Consider the following 15,100-nt stretch of genomic DNA (forward strand, 5'->3'; position numbering starts at 1 on the left):
ACCAAATTAAGAAGAAGACTTACTTGTCCATTGTGTTGGTCGTTGAGCCTAGCTTACATGGAACATGGTAGAAATCATGATACATCATTCTAGTGATGGGAAATTAAAACCGCTATGGATTTTACACATACCCCCACACCACTAGAGGCACTGTGGAGCACCGTGTAGAACAGCACAGCCAAAGAAGCAGATACAGCTCGCTAGCTAACACTAACCAGTTAGCGTAACAAGGTTAGACACTGGAATAATGGTAGCTCAGCTCTGTGGAGTCGAGTCCAATGCTCGTCACACTCTGTCCTGCCTGGAGAGAAATGAGAACAGCACTTTATCTGAGGAGCTCCTGCTGCTGTTCCTCACTGTATGAGTACCGAATCATTCGTTCAAGTAATGGAAGTGATGAAACTCACTAAAACTCTGCATACAAGCTGAAAAAATCTTCAAGAGCAGTAATTATAGCTCTGTTTAAATATATAAATACTGGAGCCTGAATGATAAATGTAATGCACACTAAACTGAATGTATTTGTTAACTGGAAACAAAAAGAATTGTGGCTGATTTTATAAAATAAAATAGAATAGAGTAGCGTTTATAGTTTTTATTGAACTCTTTTTAAGGTCTATTGCTTACATACTTTAGCTGTTTTTCTGCTAATGAAGTCTGATTTCTTCATAGATACAAACATAAGAGTTTCTGAATCAGTTTCTCTGATTTTGTTATTTATAGGTTTATGTTTGAGTAAAATGAACATTGTTGTTTTATTCTATAAACTACAGACAACATTTCTCCCAAATTCCAAATAAAAATATTCTCATTTAGAGCATTTATTTGCAGAAAATGAGAAATGGCTGAAATAACAACAATATGTAGGGCTTTTAGAACTCAAATAATGCAAAGAAAACAATTTTATATTCATAAAGTTTTAAGAGTTCAGAAATCAATATTTGGTGGAATAACCCTGGTTTTTAATCACAGTTTTTATGCATCTTGGCATCATGTCACATCTTTTGCCTGTTTTCTGTCTTTTCTCATGTCTGTTATTCTCACGTGTCCCGGCTTCTCTGTGTTTCTTCCCTGGTGTTTTTCCACTCACCTGTGTCCATGTGTAGCTCCGCCCCTCGTTAGTCAGTCCCCAGGTGTTACCTGTTCTCTTTCCCGCCTTGTGTGTGTATTTAAGCGTCTCTGTCAGTAGTGTTTTTGTCGGTTCTTGTGCGTTTTCACGTCTGTCACGGCTGTGTTAATCCCGTCTGTTAGTTGGTCTCCATGTGTCTGAGTTTCTGTTTGGTTTATGTTTTGTTTTCTGTTTTTCAATAAATATTACCTGCATTAGCGTCCGCTCTCCTCGTCCCGTCCTTCAACACAGCGTTACAGAAGAACCGACCTAAAACCATGGACGCTGCAAGTAATCCGTTTTATGGATCCAGGCTGGCGATCCGAACCACTCCATTCTCTCGCGGCGCTCAGGAGGAGGCTCCGCGCTCCGAGAAAGCGCCGGCGGCAGCGCCGCTCTCTGAAGCTCCGGCTAAGCTAGCTAGCCTGCTAGATCCACCGCGCTCTCAAGCCCCACCTGCTTCCAGCTCTCAAGCCCCACCTGCTTCCAGCTCTCCAGCCCGGCCGGATCCCAGGTCTGCGACTCCTGCTCCAGAAGCAAGCTCCGGTCCGGTTTCTACCACCTCGCCCACTGCTGAATCTGCGGTTCCAGGCCGGATCTTGGCGGCAGCCGCACTCTCAGCTCCCGCTGAATCGGCGTCTTCGCCCTCTGTATCAGCGCTGCCCGCGGCTCCGGCCGTCTCTGACTCTGTGCCCGCTGCCACCCCAGTTCACGTGCCTGGGCTGCCCGCCTCTGCTCCTGTGCCTACTCCCAGGTCACGAGCTCCTAGGATCGCCGCGCCTGCTCAAGCCTCCGTGTCTGCAGAAGCTGCTCCAGCCTCCGTGTCTGCAGAAGCTGCTCCAGCCTCCGTGTCTGCAGAAGCTGCTCAAGCTGCACCCACCGCGCCTGCTCAAGCTGCACCCGCCGCGCCTGCTCAAGCTGCACCCGCCGCGTCTGCTCAAGCTGCACCCGCCGCGCCTGCTCAAGCTGCACCCGCCGCGCCTGCTCAAGCTGCACTCGCCGCGCCTGCTCAAGCTGCACTCGCCGCGCCTGCTCAAGCTGCACCCGCCGCGCCTGCTCAAGCTGCACCCGCCGCGCCTGCTCAAGCTGCACCCGCCGCGCCTGCTCAAGCTGCACCCGCCGCGCCTGCTCAAGCTGCACCCGCCGCGCCTGCTCAAGCTGCACTCGCCGCGCCTGCTCAAGCTGCACTCGCCGCGCCTGCTCAAGCTGCACCCGCCGCGCCTGCTCAAGCACCAGCAGCTCCAGCTACCCCTGTTCCCACTCCAAGAACAATGTTTGGCCCTAGGCCCCGTGTCCCTAGGCCAGCTAGACCTCCTGACTTTGCCCCCAGTAATGTGCCCAGGCTAACCCCACAGACTTTTGCTGGTCCTGGGCACCCTCTTGTGTTTTTTGTGCCCCTGTCTCTCCCTGTCATGGTTCCCGTGTCTGTCCATGTTCCAGTTCCTGTCCCCAGTGTTTTTTCTGTTCCTGTACCTGTTACTGTGTTTGTGTCAGTCCCTGTTAATGTCCTCGTCCCTGTTCCCATGTCCAGTCCCGTCCAGTCTCCTGTCCCGTTTCATGTCCAGTCTCCTGTTCAGTCTCCGTCCACCGTCCAGTTCCCTGTCCAGCCTCCGTCCCCTGTTCTGTCTCCGTCCAACATCAAGTTCCCGTTCATGTCCACTGTCCAATCCCCCATCCAGTCTCAGTCTACAGTCCAGTCTGTTTTTCCCTTTTGTGTCTAATCTCCAGTCCCGGCTTTTCTCCCCTGTCCAGTCTGCATTTCAGTTTCCTGTCCCATCCTCTGGCCAGTCTCCTCTCTTCTGTGCTCAGTCTTAGTCTTGTTTGGTGTCTTGTTCCTTGTTTTCCACCCTCTCCTGACCAGCTCCTGGGGTTTTGTTTTTTCGCGCCCCGGGAGTTGCGCGTTAAGGGGAGGGTTCTGTCACATCTTTTGCCTGTTTTCTGTCTTTTCTCATGTCTGTTATTCTCACGTGTCCCGGCTTCTCTGTGTTTCTTCCCTGGTGTTTTTCCACTCACCTGTGTCCATGTGTAGCTCCGCCCCTCATTAGTCAGTCCCCAGGTGTTACCTGTTCTCTTTCCCGCCTTGTGTGTGTATTTAAGCGTCTCTGTCAGTAGTGTTTTTGTCGGTTCTTGTGCGTTTTCACGTCTGTCACGGCTGTGTTAATCCCGTCTGTTAGTTGGTCTCCATGTGTCTGAGTTTCTGTTTGGTTTATGTTTTGTTTTCTGTTTTTCAATAAATATTACTTGCATTAGCGTCCGCTCTCCTCGTCCCGTCCTTCAACACAGCGTTACACATCATGTTCTCCTCCACCAGTCTTACACACTGCTTTTGGATAACTTTATGCTGCTTTACTCCTGGTGCAAAAATTCAGTTCAGCAGTTCAGTTTGGTTTGATGGTTTGTGATCATCCATCTTCCTCTAGATTATATTCCAGAGGTTTTTAATTTAGGTAAAATTAAAGAAATTTAGCATTTTTGAAGTGCTCTCTTATATATTTGTTTCCAGAGCTATATATTGTGTAATTTTGTGGGATGAAGTAAACCCAGTAGTAATCAAAGCCTAATAAATAATTAATTTAAAGCCTTATTGCTTTATATTATATATACTGTATAATATAAACTATATAAAATAAAATAATAAAAATACTGTAATACTATGAAACCATCCAAATCACAATGAAGATGCAGATTCTATAAAATGGGCCTGATCCAATCTTTATTAAAACATATATTTCCTTCCATTACATACACATTCTCCTAATTCAGATTATTTGAGCACCAAGAAATCAGTATAAACAGGTAGACGTCATGCATACTTTATGCTAATTTACACTTCCTGTAGCGACAGTTCATTAAAATAATTTAATGCAACCTCTGATAAAAGAAAATGAAATTTGACATTTAAAAACATGACAAAAAATAAAAAAGCAGAGACAACGTTAACGCCAGCTGTGAAGCGGAGAGCAGGTGGCAGTCAGAAAACGCCGACAATTAGGTTTGCTTTACTTACGATAAAAAAAAGAAATATAGCACTCTTCATTTACATGATTATGCGAGGGTAATGAGCTAGCTTGTCAAAACACGTCCCATCGTTAGCGCGTGTCTTTTATCGTTTCTGAAGCCGAGCAAGGCTGAGCAAGCACAAACAAGCAGAAAAAAACTACAAAAATAAAGCAAATAAACTGAAAACACTGTTGTAAATTGGTATAAAACGGTTATAGACTGTCCGAACATCACCCGGACCAGTTCAGCTCTGTTCTGGGTGATGGTGAGAAACAGACACAATCATTTCTTCATTAATTACAGTACGTAGACGGGCTCTGTTTATATTTATATCAGACTTTCCTCAATTTCAATTTAGCACCAGGCCATAACTCTTATACACTATATATGGACAAAAGCATTGGGACACCTGCTCATTCATTTATGTAATCACTGTAATCACCACTTCTTAAGAAATTAAGGGTTTTAAAAATGAGATCAATGCTGATTTTGTGGGAGTAACTGTCTCTACTGTCCAGAGAAACTCATCTACACTCTAAACCCATAAGTTGTTCCAAATCTGCTGAACGTTTGTGAGCCTAAATACAATGAGTTGAACCAACTTATAATAACTAGGTTTAAAGCTATTTTCAAACTTAGTCTGTCCCCCATGTTCTGACACTCACCAGCAGTGTGTAGTGATTCCCCCCAGCTACTTTGGATAAACCTGTAGATCATATATTATGATTAATTGCTTCGACTCTTGGACAAGCATTGTTTTCTGAGCTGCAGTAACTCTTTGTTGTAGGCTGTAAGAACAAGCATCAGTTTCTGAGCTGCAGTAACTCTTTGTTGTAGGCTGTAAGAACAAGCATCAGTTTCTGAGCTGCAGTAACTCTGTGTTGTAGGCTGTAAGAACAAGCATCAGTTTCTGAGCTGCAGTAACTCTATGTTGTAGGTTATAAGAACAAGCAGCATCGGTTTCTGAGCTGCAGTAACTCTATGTTGTAGGTTATAAGAACAAGCAGCATCAGTTTCTGAGCTGCAGTAACTCTTTGTTGTAGGCTGTAAGAACTAGCATCGTTTTCTGAGCTGCAGCAACTCTTTGTTGTAGGCTGTAAGAACAAGCATCAGTTTCTGAGCTGCAGTAACTCTATGTTGTAGGTTATAAGAACAAGCAGCATCGTTTTCTGAGCTGCAGTAACTCTGTGTTGTAGGCTGTAAGAACAAGCATCGTTTTCTGAGCTGCAGTAACTCTGTGTTGTAGGCTGTAAGAACAAGCATCAGTTTCTGAGCTGCAGTAACTCTGTGTTGTAGGCTGTAAGAACAAGCATCAGTTTCTGAGCTGCAGTAACTCTATGTTGTAGGTTATAAGAACAAGCAGCATCGGTTTCTGAGCTGCAGTAACTCTATGTTGTAGGTTATAAGAACAAGCAGCATCAGTTTCTGAGCTGCAGTAACTCTTTGTTGTAGGCTGTAAGAACTAGCATCGTTTTCTGAGCTGCAGCAACTCTGTGTTGTAGGCTGTAAGAACAAGCATCGTTTTCTGAGCTGCAGTAACTCTGTGTTGTAGGCTGTAAGAACAAGCATCGTTTTCTGAGCTGCAGTAACTCTGTGTTGTAGGCTGTAAGAACAAGCATCGTTTTCTGAGCTGCAGTAACTCTGTGTTGTAGGCTGTAAGAACAAGCATCAGTTTCTGAGCTGCAGTAACTCTGTGTTGTAGGCTGTAAGAACAAGCATCAGTTTCTGAGCTGCAGTAACTCTATGTTGTAGGTTATAAGAACAAGCAGCATCGGTTTCTGAGCTGCAGTAACTCTATGTTGTAGGTTATAAGAACAAGCAGCATCGGTTTCTGAGCTGCAGTAACTCTATGTTGTAGGTTATAAGAACAAGCAGCATCAGTTTCTGAGCTGCAGTAACTCTATGTTGTAGGTTATAAGAACAAGCAGCATCGGTTTCTGAGCTGCAGTAACTCTATGTTGTAGGTTATAAGAACAAGCAGCATCAGTTTCTGAGCTGCAGTAACTCTTTGTTGTAGGCTGTAAGAACAAGCATCGTTTTCTGAGCTGCAGTAACTCTGTGTTGTAGGCTGTAAGAACAAGCATCGTTTTCTGAGCTGCAGTAACTCTGTGTTGTAGGCTGTAAGAACAAGCATCGTTTTCTGAGCTGCAGTAACTCTGTGTTGTAGGCTGTAAGAACAAGCATCGTTTTCTGAGCTGCAGTAACTCTGTGTTGTAGGCTGTAAGAACAAGCATCGTTTTCTGAGCTGCAGTAACTCTGTGTTGGCTGTGTTCTTAACACAGTTCACTCTAAAGCTTATTCATGGGAATTAATGATTTTGACAAAAGACTTCTAATGTAAGGTACTTTTAATAGTCTATATTAATTTAATTTTTTGATGGTGTCCCTTTAATTTCGAATTTTTGGCTATAAAACCAACTACATTATGCATATGTTGCGTAAAAAACAACTTAATTTAATCATTGCAATACATTTAAACCAGTAAGATAGAGCGGTTTGTCTGTTGAATTTAATAATGCTCCATTAAGTATTATAAATTAATATATATTTTTTGAAAACTTAGTTCGTTTGAAGCAACAAATATTCTCTAATAATTTGAGTAGACTTAACTTATTAGGGTTTACAGTGTAAAAGATTTTGGACACTGCATTTCTGTGAGAATTTGATTGCATTGCATCCCCACCCATCCCAATGTATTGGATGGAATTAGGCATGGTTCCATTAGGTTTCTGTGTATCTACATGCTCCAGAGTGTGCTATTCTATTGGAAGTACTCTCTCAGCAGTGGGAACAGCTTAAATTAGCCAAATGCATCCATTAGAAGTGTAGTGTAAAACAGAGGTGGTATATAGTGGTAAAATAATCCAGCAAAGAAAGTTCTCAATAATTTGTCCAGGTTTGATCCTCTAAAATCTCATCTAAAATGTCCCTCTAGAACAGTGTTCTTTGGTCTGCATGCTGGGAACCCTTTGCAAAACCCATTTTAGAGGATTGCTTGCCTTTTTATACCCACTGACTCTCTGAGAGGGTTTGTTAATGAGCTGATTGGTTGAATCAGGTGTGTTGGAAGACGGGAATCCATATATTTGCATGGCCGAGGACGTCAAGGACCAGGATTGAAGAGCCCTGCTCTTGATGAACAAAACAGATTAAATTCTGTATTTGTTATTTAAGCAGATCAGGGGTGACCTCTGGCTGTGAACATTGGACAGCTGGTCATCACCCACGTTGATTTGAGTCCCTGGTTGAAGCCTGTGGTCATTTTGTTCAAGTTTTAAAAACAGACTCCGCCTTCAGGTGCCTTTAATTAGCTGACAGGAGGCTGAGCTGGAGATGTGGGAGTACAGTAGGAGCGTTTTCATACCGGCACTGTTTGGTTCAGTTAAAACATTTTGTGTACTGATTTTGGTGAAATCAGTAATCAAACTCGGATTTGGACCAAAACAGGTGATCTTAGTCGGGTTTCAAACCAACTCTGGAGTCTGGTTCGCTTGTGGTGAGAATGTGATCTGGTCTCGAACCGACCCAGCTGTCAATATACTGTCAAATTCACTAATTACATGGATATTATTACTGGTTTCTGTTTTGGTTTCTGTTGTATCAGGAGGAGTTTAAATTTGTGATGGGAGGAGTTCTGCTTGTTTCAGGTTGGTTTTAAATGTGTTTTGGATGAGCTCATGTCTTTTACTAGCTAGATTATTAGCTGGTACCCACACAAATTTGAACAAAATGACCAGCTTGGGTCGACACCTGCTTCAACATGAAACCTTTTTTTGATCAGTTACTGTTGATTGTTGACTGTTGTCAGGGTTTTAATAAGTCAGAGGCGCAACTGCATTTCCTGCCGCCAAGATAGAAACACGTACGCCAAAATTCCAGACCACCACACCCATCAGTTTAGTAGATTTATTCCTAAACTCTGAAGCTATTTTAACAGCATGGGCACAAGGTGTGAAAATAGACTGTTGGCAGGGTGAAAGATAGCAACAAGCATTATGATGCACCTTGCACAGATTGTACAATAGGACCCAATATGTGATTTCACCATTTTTAATGTGAAGATGTTCGATTATTCATATTTAATCCTAATTTTCAAGATGCATGAAGAGACCAGGGGCCTCATGTACTTTTTTTTCAAGACTTGCGTGGACTTCCTACTAAAATGTTCCGTACGCTCAGACCTGAAAAGTTCCGTACGCACAACAAAATCCGCATTTATCAAACCGTGCGTAGGCAGAATCCCACGTACTTTCTCTTAGTACATCGCAATCAAATTGAAATCAAGCGCAAATGCACGAAAACAACACACCTGCCATGACTCCTCCCTCAATTACGCAGAGTATAAAGTTATAATAATAATAAAAAATTAATAATAATAAAAATTATTATTATTATATTATTATTAATATGATATATGCGTAGCATATAATTACCCATGTTTTAAATTGTATTATTCTAAGAGGGATAATAAATGCTTTTATTTAAATGCTTTAAATGAGTTGCTTACCAAGAAGCCGCCCGTCACGCACTCAGCTTGTTTTCTTATCCTCCTATGCTCTTGGAAATCTAAAACGGCTTATAAGCCAGTCATCATCATGGGCCAAAAAAACATAATGGTCGTGGAAAATGCGCTCTCAATGAATTTGGCCATTAGCAATATTTTCCAATAATGCCAACGTTGCCAACTCCAACAACTTCAGCGCAAACTTTTATGCATGTTTATATAATCTAGGCTAAGTGGAAACACGTTGAACGATTATTTATGTAAGCCAATGAAATTGTCTGATTTATTAACTTTATTTTACCCAGTAATGCTTACTACAATGTGTGCATAAAGGATGTCTTAATAGTTGTAATTTCAATGCATCGCCTCTAAGTGTCGCCAAATGACAAAAACACAAAACATACGCACAAAAAAAGGCGTACGCCCGAAACAAAAGTTCCGTGGGGGAACGCACTTTCTCACGTTCAAGTCAAATTTAGTACATCTGACCGTGAGCGTGAAATATGGCGTACGCAATGTTTTTGTGCGTACGCACCTTTAGTACATGAGGCCCCAGGTGTCTAATCTAACGTTTCACTTGTGTCTCCTTGCCTTGCTCTTCCCTGTTCATCAATAAAACTCCAGAAGCTAAATCTTTTAAAGAGATAACTGCCCCATCCTGACTCCAGACCACTCCTTCACCATAAATCAATTCTCCAGCCTAATTTATCTCCATCAGTCCATCGCTGCCTGAGCAGGAGGCGGTGGCGTCACTCTACAGCACCTCAGACCAGGGTAGTTTTTAAGGGGTACCTTATATTTTATATGAGGAATAATTGCATAGATATGTTCAATAATAAAAAAAAAATTATAATAAAAATAAAAATAACAAGCTGCACACACTAATCACAATGAGAGCAAATATCCCTGATCCCTGGATGAAGTTAATCTACATTAATCTATATTTAATCAGCCTAAACTAGCCTTAAAATCAGTAATAAAAATACAAAATAAAAATAAAAATAAAACAATTCCTGCCCACCCAACAACCAACACATGGCAGGACATACACACATTCCTACACTCATCCACACACACACACACATACACATACACATCCACACACTCACACACCTCCACAACACACTCAAACTACGCATGTCTCAGCTTTCCCGAACCGACGTTCCCCGGACACGCACAGGAAACGCCGTGGCTTCACCGAATCTCCGAGTTCATAAATAGGTCCAGGTTGATGATGAAGAAGGGATTAGGTGCCCTTGACGTTTTTAGTGTGAGGTCGGGATGCCAGGCTGGCGTAGTAGGCACACTGAGAGGGGTCGCACTGCCCTGGAGGTCCAGCTGGTCCTGGCTGGCCGTGAGGTCCTGGATGTCCAGGTTCACCCTGAGCTCCTGCAGCTCCCGGAAGGCCATCTTTCCCGTATCCGGGCATTCCGGCTGGACCTGCACAAGAAAATATTATCAATTAATTAATGAACGTCATCCAGATTATGGTGGAACACATAAGGAATCATGTAGTAACATCATAATGTCTATATTTAGTTGAGTAGTTGTTGCTCCTCATAACCTGGATTCGAACGTTACTCAAATGTTCACTATTCACTGTATACCTGTAACTCTACCTCTTCACTACTTTACTTTAACTGATGCTCTCAAACACTTTATTAAGAGACAAGAAATTCAAGTAATTAACTCTTGATGAGTTCAGCACAGCTGTTAACTGAAAGCCTGAATTTCAGGAGACTCTACCTTTTAAAACTGACTGAGAAAATCCAGCAGAGATGAGTAAAACTGATCAAGAGGAGCTACTTAAAAAAATCTAAAACATAAAACATATTCTAAATAATTCCATATGTCTTTCTTAATAATCTGAATGAGTTTAGTATTAATCTACAATACAGAACATTTTAATATAATGAAAATCACTAAAATAAACAATACAACAAACAGAGATCATTCTGTGACATCACAGAACATTCCATGACACCAGAGAACATTCTGTGACATCAGAGAACATTCTGTGACATCTCAGAACATTCTGTTATCCTAATGAGAGCCAGTTTCATCATCATGTTGTTTTTGATGGTCTTTGCGGTGACTGAGTAGTTCTTGCTTCTCATAATCTGGATTAGAACATTACTCAAATATTCACTATTCACTGTATAACTAAACTTTTTTTCAGTTTGGATGGCTGTGTTTTTCCTGTATTTTTATTTTTTTCCCTCCCATTTTCTCCCAATTTATCTGGCCAATTATCCCACCCATTCATCTGCTACTCAGCTGTAAATCCCCCTCATCACAAGTGATGCCACAACACCAGGAGGGTGAGGGAGACTAAAACACACCTCCTCTGATACATGTGAAGTCAGACTCCGCCTCTTTTTGAGCTGCTGCTGATGCAGCATTACCGAGTAGCATCACAGCGCTCGGAGGAAAGTGCAGCAACTCGGTTCTGATACATCAGCTCACAGACGCAGCCTTGTGCTGATCCACATCACCCTAGGAGTGATGAGGGGAAGGAGCACCATCTACTACTGTACCCACCCAGAGAGAGCAAGACCAATTTTGCCCTCTTTCAGGGCTCCGGCAGCTGATGCAAGCTGCATGACCGGGATTAAACCAGCAAACTCCTGATCATAGTGGCAGTGTGTTAGACTAAGTCTTACCTGCTGGACCAATGGCACCAGGCTCTCCTCTCTGTCCAACTCCATCTTCTCCTTTATCTCCTTTGCTGCCTCGTTCACCTGCCATTCAACCACAACAGCAGTAGTCAAGATTAAATCTAATCTAACAGATTATTATAATCAGATTAATTTAAAATTTAAAAATTAAAGCATTTCCTCCATCACACAGTACCTTTAGGACCCATTGGACCTCTGGGACCTTCTGCTCCATTTTGACCAGGAATGCCGGACTCTCCAGGTGGTCCTGGTCTTCCAGGAGATCCGTCTTTACCTGGTGGTCCAGGTGGGCCCGGTCGACCTGCTGTACTTTTAACATGTGTGGGCTGGAACTGGGCCATGAGGTAGGCCATTTTGGCTGGAATTGCATTAAAACAAATAATAACACTGGGATTAAAACTATCAAAAATTTATTAGAATATGAAAACAGGATTTAACATTTATATACAGGATTTTCTGTAAACAATTTTTATTTATTTTAATTTATTTTAGGATTTTTTACAGATTAGAACTGAAATTCATGCATTACATTAATGCATTATATATCCAGAGTAAGAAGTTAAGTATGTTAAGTAAGGTATTTTAGTATTATGGTAAAACAGACAAGCATTTAGTACACTAATTTGCAGTTCGCAGTTAACATGGCACTCACTATTACCCTCCTAGAGGCCAGATGTAGTTTTTTACTAGATGTTTGCAGGTTTAAACTACATTTAGTTGTTAAAAACTTTTTAAGAGTTCAGAAATCAATACTTGGTCTGTTCTCCTCCACCAGTCTTACACACTGCTTTTGGATAACTTTATGCCTTTACTCCTGGTGTAAAAAATCATAATGCATGCATTACATTAATGCATTATAATGTATTATCAGAGTAAGTAGTTAAGTACATTAAAATTTTAGTATTGTGGTAAAACAGTCAAGAATAAAGGACACTAATTTAATATAGTATAATAAACAGCACATGTTGCTGTGTGGTTCGCAGTTAACCTGGCACTCACTAGTAGCCCCCTAGTGGATAGATGTCGTTAGATGTTGGTAGATGTTTGCAGGTTTTAACTATATTTAGTTGTTAAACTTGTGGGTTCAGAAATCAAATAATTCAAAGAAACCAAGTTTATATTCATAAACTTTTAAGAGCTCAGAAATCAGTATTTGATCTGTTCTCCTCCACCAGTCTTACACACTGCTTTTGGATAACTTTATGCCTGCACTCAAGCAGTCCAGCTTGGTTTGATGGCTTGAGGTCATCCATATAGTCTTGTGGTCATCCATATATAATTTATTTTAGGTTTAAGATTTTCTTTTACAGTAAGTAGTTCAGTGCATTAACATTTTAGTACTGGTGGTAAAACAGTCAAGCATATAATACACTGATTTAATATAATAAACAGCACATATTGCTTTGTGATTTGCAGTTAAACTGGCACTCACTAGTAGCCCCCTAGTGGATAGATGTAGTTAGATTTTGGCTAGATGTTGGTAGATGTTCGCAGATTTAAACTACATTTAGTTTTTAAACTTGTGGTTAAATGCTAGGCTAGTTCTGATTGAGTTGGTTTAAATGTACATGAAGGCATTTGCTCTACAAAACTGCATCTAGGCAACAGTTTATGCTAGGTAGTTAATGCTAGATGTAGCACAGGTCTAGGAAACAGTGATGTTGTAATCAGGGATAACGCTCTCAATTACTATCAATCCCATAGGCCCTAAAATAGAAGCCTGTGGGACTCCAGAAAAAAATAAAAAAGTTATCCAAAAGCAGTGTGTAAGACTGGTGGAGGAGAACATGATGCCAAGATGCATGAAAACTGTGATTAAAAATCAGGGTTATTCCACCAAATATTGATTTCTGGGAAGTAAAATGGTCAGGACAAGCTTAAAAGGAGTGGGTCCCAAAAACAGGTGGAGAGCAAAACAAAAGTCCACACCTATTGTGTGGAATTTGGTGGGAAAACAACAAAGGATGCCAGGGAGGAAGCTAGCTTTCCAAAGAATATATGAAAATGGAAAAACAAAATAAAAAAAAAAACTAAAAACTAAATTGTTCCTTCGTTCCACAGTTAAATGTAAGTTTTTAGCTGATGTTCTTTTTTTGTTACTTTAGTTACACAAGCTTAAAAGAAAGGAAAAAAATTCTAAAGACCCGAGAGCTCAAGGGAAGTAAGAATATCAGCCACTCAGCTGTTCACACACACTAACACAGACATAAATACAGTGGAAACGCTGGCTTGTGTTCTTCCCTCTTTTAAAGACAGCTACAGGTGTTGCTGATTAAGCCTACTGCCCCCTCTAGTGGCTGGAGGCTGCCTAGCCCTGCAGCCAGCCTTTAAACTACATGAAAAAAAAAAAAAACTAAGAGAGCTCTAAGAGTAATCCCACCTTCGAGCTGTTTGGCGAGTTCCTCCTGAATCATTCTCCGCATTGATTCCAGCGATGGTGTTTCTCCCTGAAGAAACATCAAATCTGCATCAGTTTTGTATTTGTACTGGTGTTCCCACTCATTTTGGAACTTTATAAAAAAAAAGTATGTTCACTTTCTCCAGCCCATATGTGAAAAATGGACTTCCAAAATGTCACAAAACGTTAAATAAGTCATAAAATACTGTAAATACTATAAAATAATGTGTCTCACCCTCTGTCCTGGAAGTCCAGGCTGGCCCGGTGTTCCAGGTGGCCCAACTGGACCAACCTCACCTGGTGGTCCAGACATTCCCATCATCCCAGTGTGGCCCTTCCTGCCTGGAGGTCCTGGGTTCCCTGGCATGCCTGGATCTCCAGTTGGACCTTTGTCTCCCTTTATTCCATTGTCACCCTAGAGAACAGAACACATACAGAAACACTGATGAGGTTTTTGATGGTTAATGGTTAAATGGTTGAACTTTTATAGTGAGGACTTCCCTTCTATTAGTTTTTTTTTAATCATTTTTAGGGGATTTAGGGCGTGTCGGTGTGTCTTTGGTATGCAAATGTGTAAAAGGCATGAACTAATGCTCTTAATTAATCATGGGTGTGGTTAATTTTGGGTGTAATGTGAAATAAACCAATCAGTGTGCCAGTTATCATTCCCTTTAAGAGGCAGATGAGCTCTGACTTTGGCAGATTCGCATCTTAACAGTGCGGTGCTTTTTTGTGTGTCTTAGCAGAGGATACTGACCTGCGTGTTCACACTGTGAAGATACACCAGCAGCTCATTTAAAGAAACAGCAACATTATTTTATTCTCTATTCTGTTTATTGTTGATGTAAAAGCTAGATTTGCACGCTGCAGTGCGTCTGTGTGTGTTCGTGTAAGGTGCAGGGGTGTACTTGTACAAAGCACACCTGAATAGACAAGGATTATTGACTGTTGACTGTTGTCAGGGTTTTAATAAGTCAGTGGCACACCTGTATTTTCCAATGCCAAGATAATTACACACCAGACATTTACTTGAACACATTAACTGATAAGTTTATTAATTAGCTAAATTATACATTTATTAGTAACTACAATGGTGTTAACTGTTATAATGGTTAGTACTAAAGTTTATACCCATACCCAGGATTATAGCACCCAATTGTAGCAAGCTATAAGTGAGCCATCAACTGGGCACCAGATTTACAGATTGAAAAAACCTTGCACAGCTCAAAACGCAAAAAAGGGCTTGTACTAATTCTCTTAATTCTTTCAATCATGTTTTTTTCTATATATCTATATCTATCTAAATAATAATTCCATTCTGTTTCCTCAGGTATGATACTAAATATATATAATTAAATAGACATTAGTTTCTTGTTCTTCTTGTTCTGTGACCATTCCCTTTTTAAGAGCCAG

The 15,100-nt window shown here is 41.2% G+C and overlaps 1 protein-coding gene and 1 long non-coding RNA gene across 12 annotated transcripts in view; one reads left to right on the plus strand and one right to left on the minus strand.

Moving 5' to 3' along the window:
• The first annotated feature begins 4,904 nt into the window (after positions 1-4,904).
• LOC125799080 (uncharacterized) lies at positions 4,905-6,399 on the plus strand. 10 transcript variants are annotated; one of them, XR_007437930.1, is made up of 6 exons: positions 4,905-5,098; positions 5,202-5,251; positions 5,405-5,507; positions 5,761-5,860; positions 5,967-6,019; positions 6,276-6,389. It is a non-coding gene; the product is annotated as an uncharacterized LOC125799080 (long non-coding RNA). The 10 variants fall into 10 exon arrangements; XR_007437927.1 differs by having other exon boundaries at positions 5,202-5,507; positions 6,326-6,399; XR_007437922.1 differs by having other exon boundaries at positions 5,202-5,507.
• col22a1 (collagen, type XXII, alpha 1) overlaps positions 6,389-15,100 on the minus strand; it is a 140,726-nt gene continuing 132,014 nt past the window's right edge. For both annotated transcript variants that reach the window (XM_049474911.1, XM_049474910.1), the window contains 5 exons: positions 13,923-14,102; positions 13,670-13,736; positions 11,465-11,647; positions 11,275-11,352; positions 6,389-10,051 (listed from right to left, as the gene is read on the minus strand). In XM_049474911.1, the coding sequence (XP_049330868.1) occupies positions 9,858-10,051; positions 11,275-11,352; positions 11,465-11,647; positions 13,670-13,736; positions 13,923-14,102 (702 nt within the window). In that variant the 3' untranslated portion in view covers positions 6,389-9,857. The remainder of the gene's footprint in view (positions 10,052-11,274; positions 11,353-11,464; positions 11,648-13,669; positions 13,737-13,922; positions 14,103-15,100) is intronic.

Source organism: Astyanax mexicanus, chromosome 2, assembly GCF_023375975.1.
Source record: "Astyanax mexicanus isolate ESR-SI-001 chromosome 2, AstMex3_surface, whole genome shotgun sequence".
NCBI classification, from domain to species: Eukaryota; Metazoa; Chordata; class Actinopteri; order Characiformes; family Acestrorhamphidae; genus Astyanax; species Astyanax mexicanus.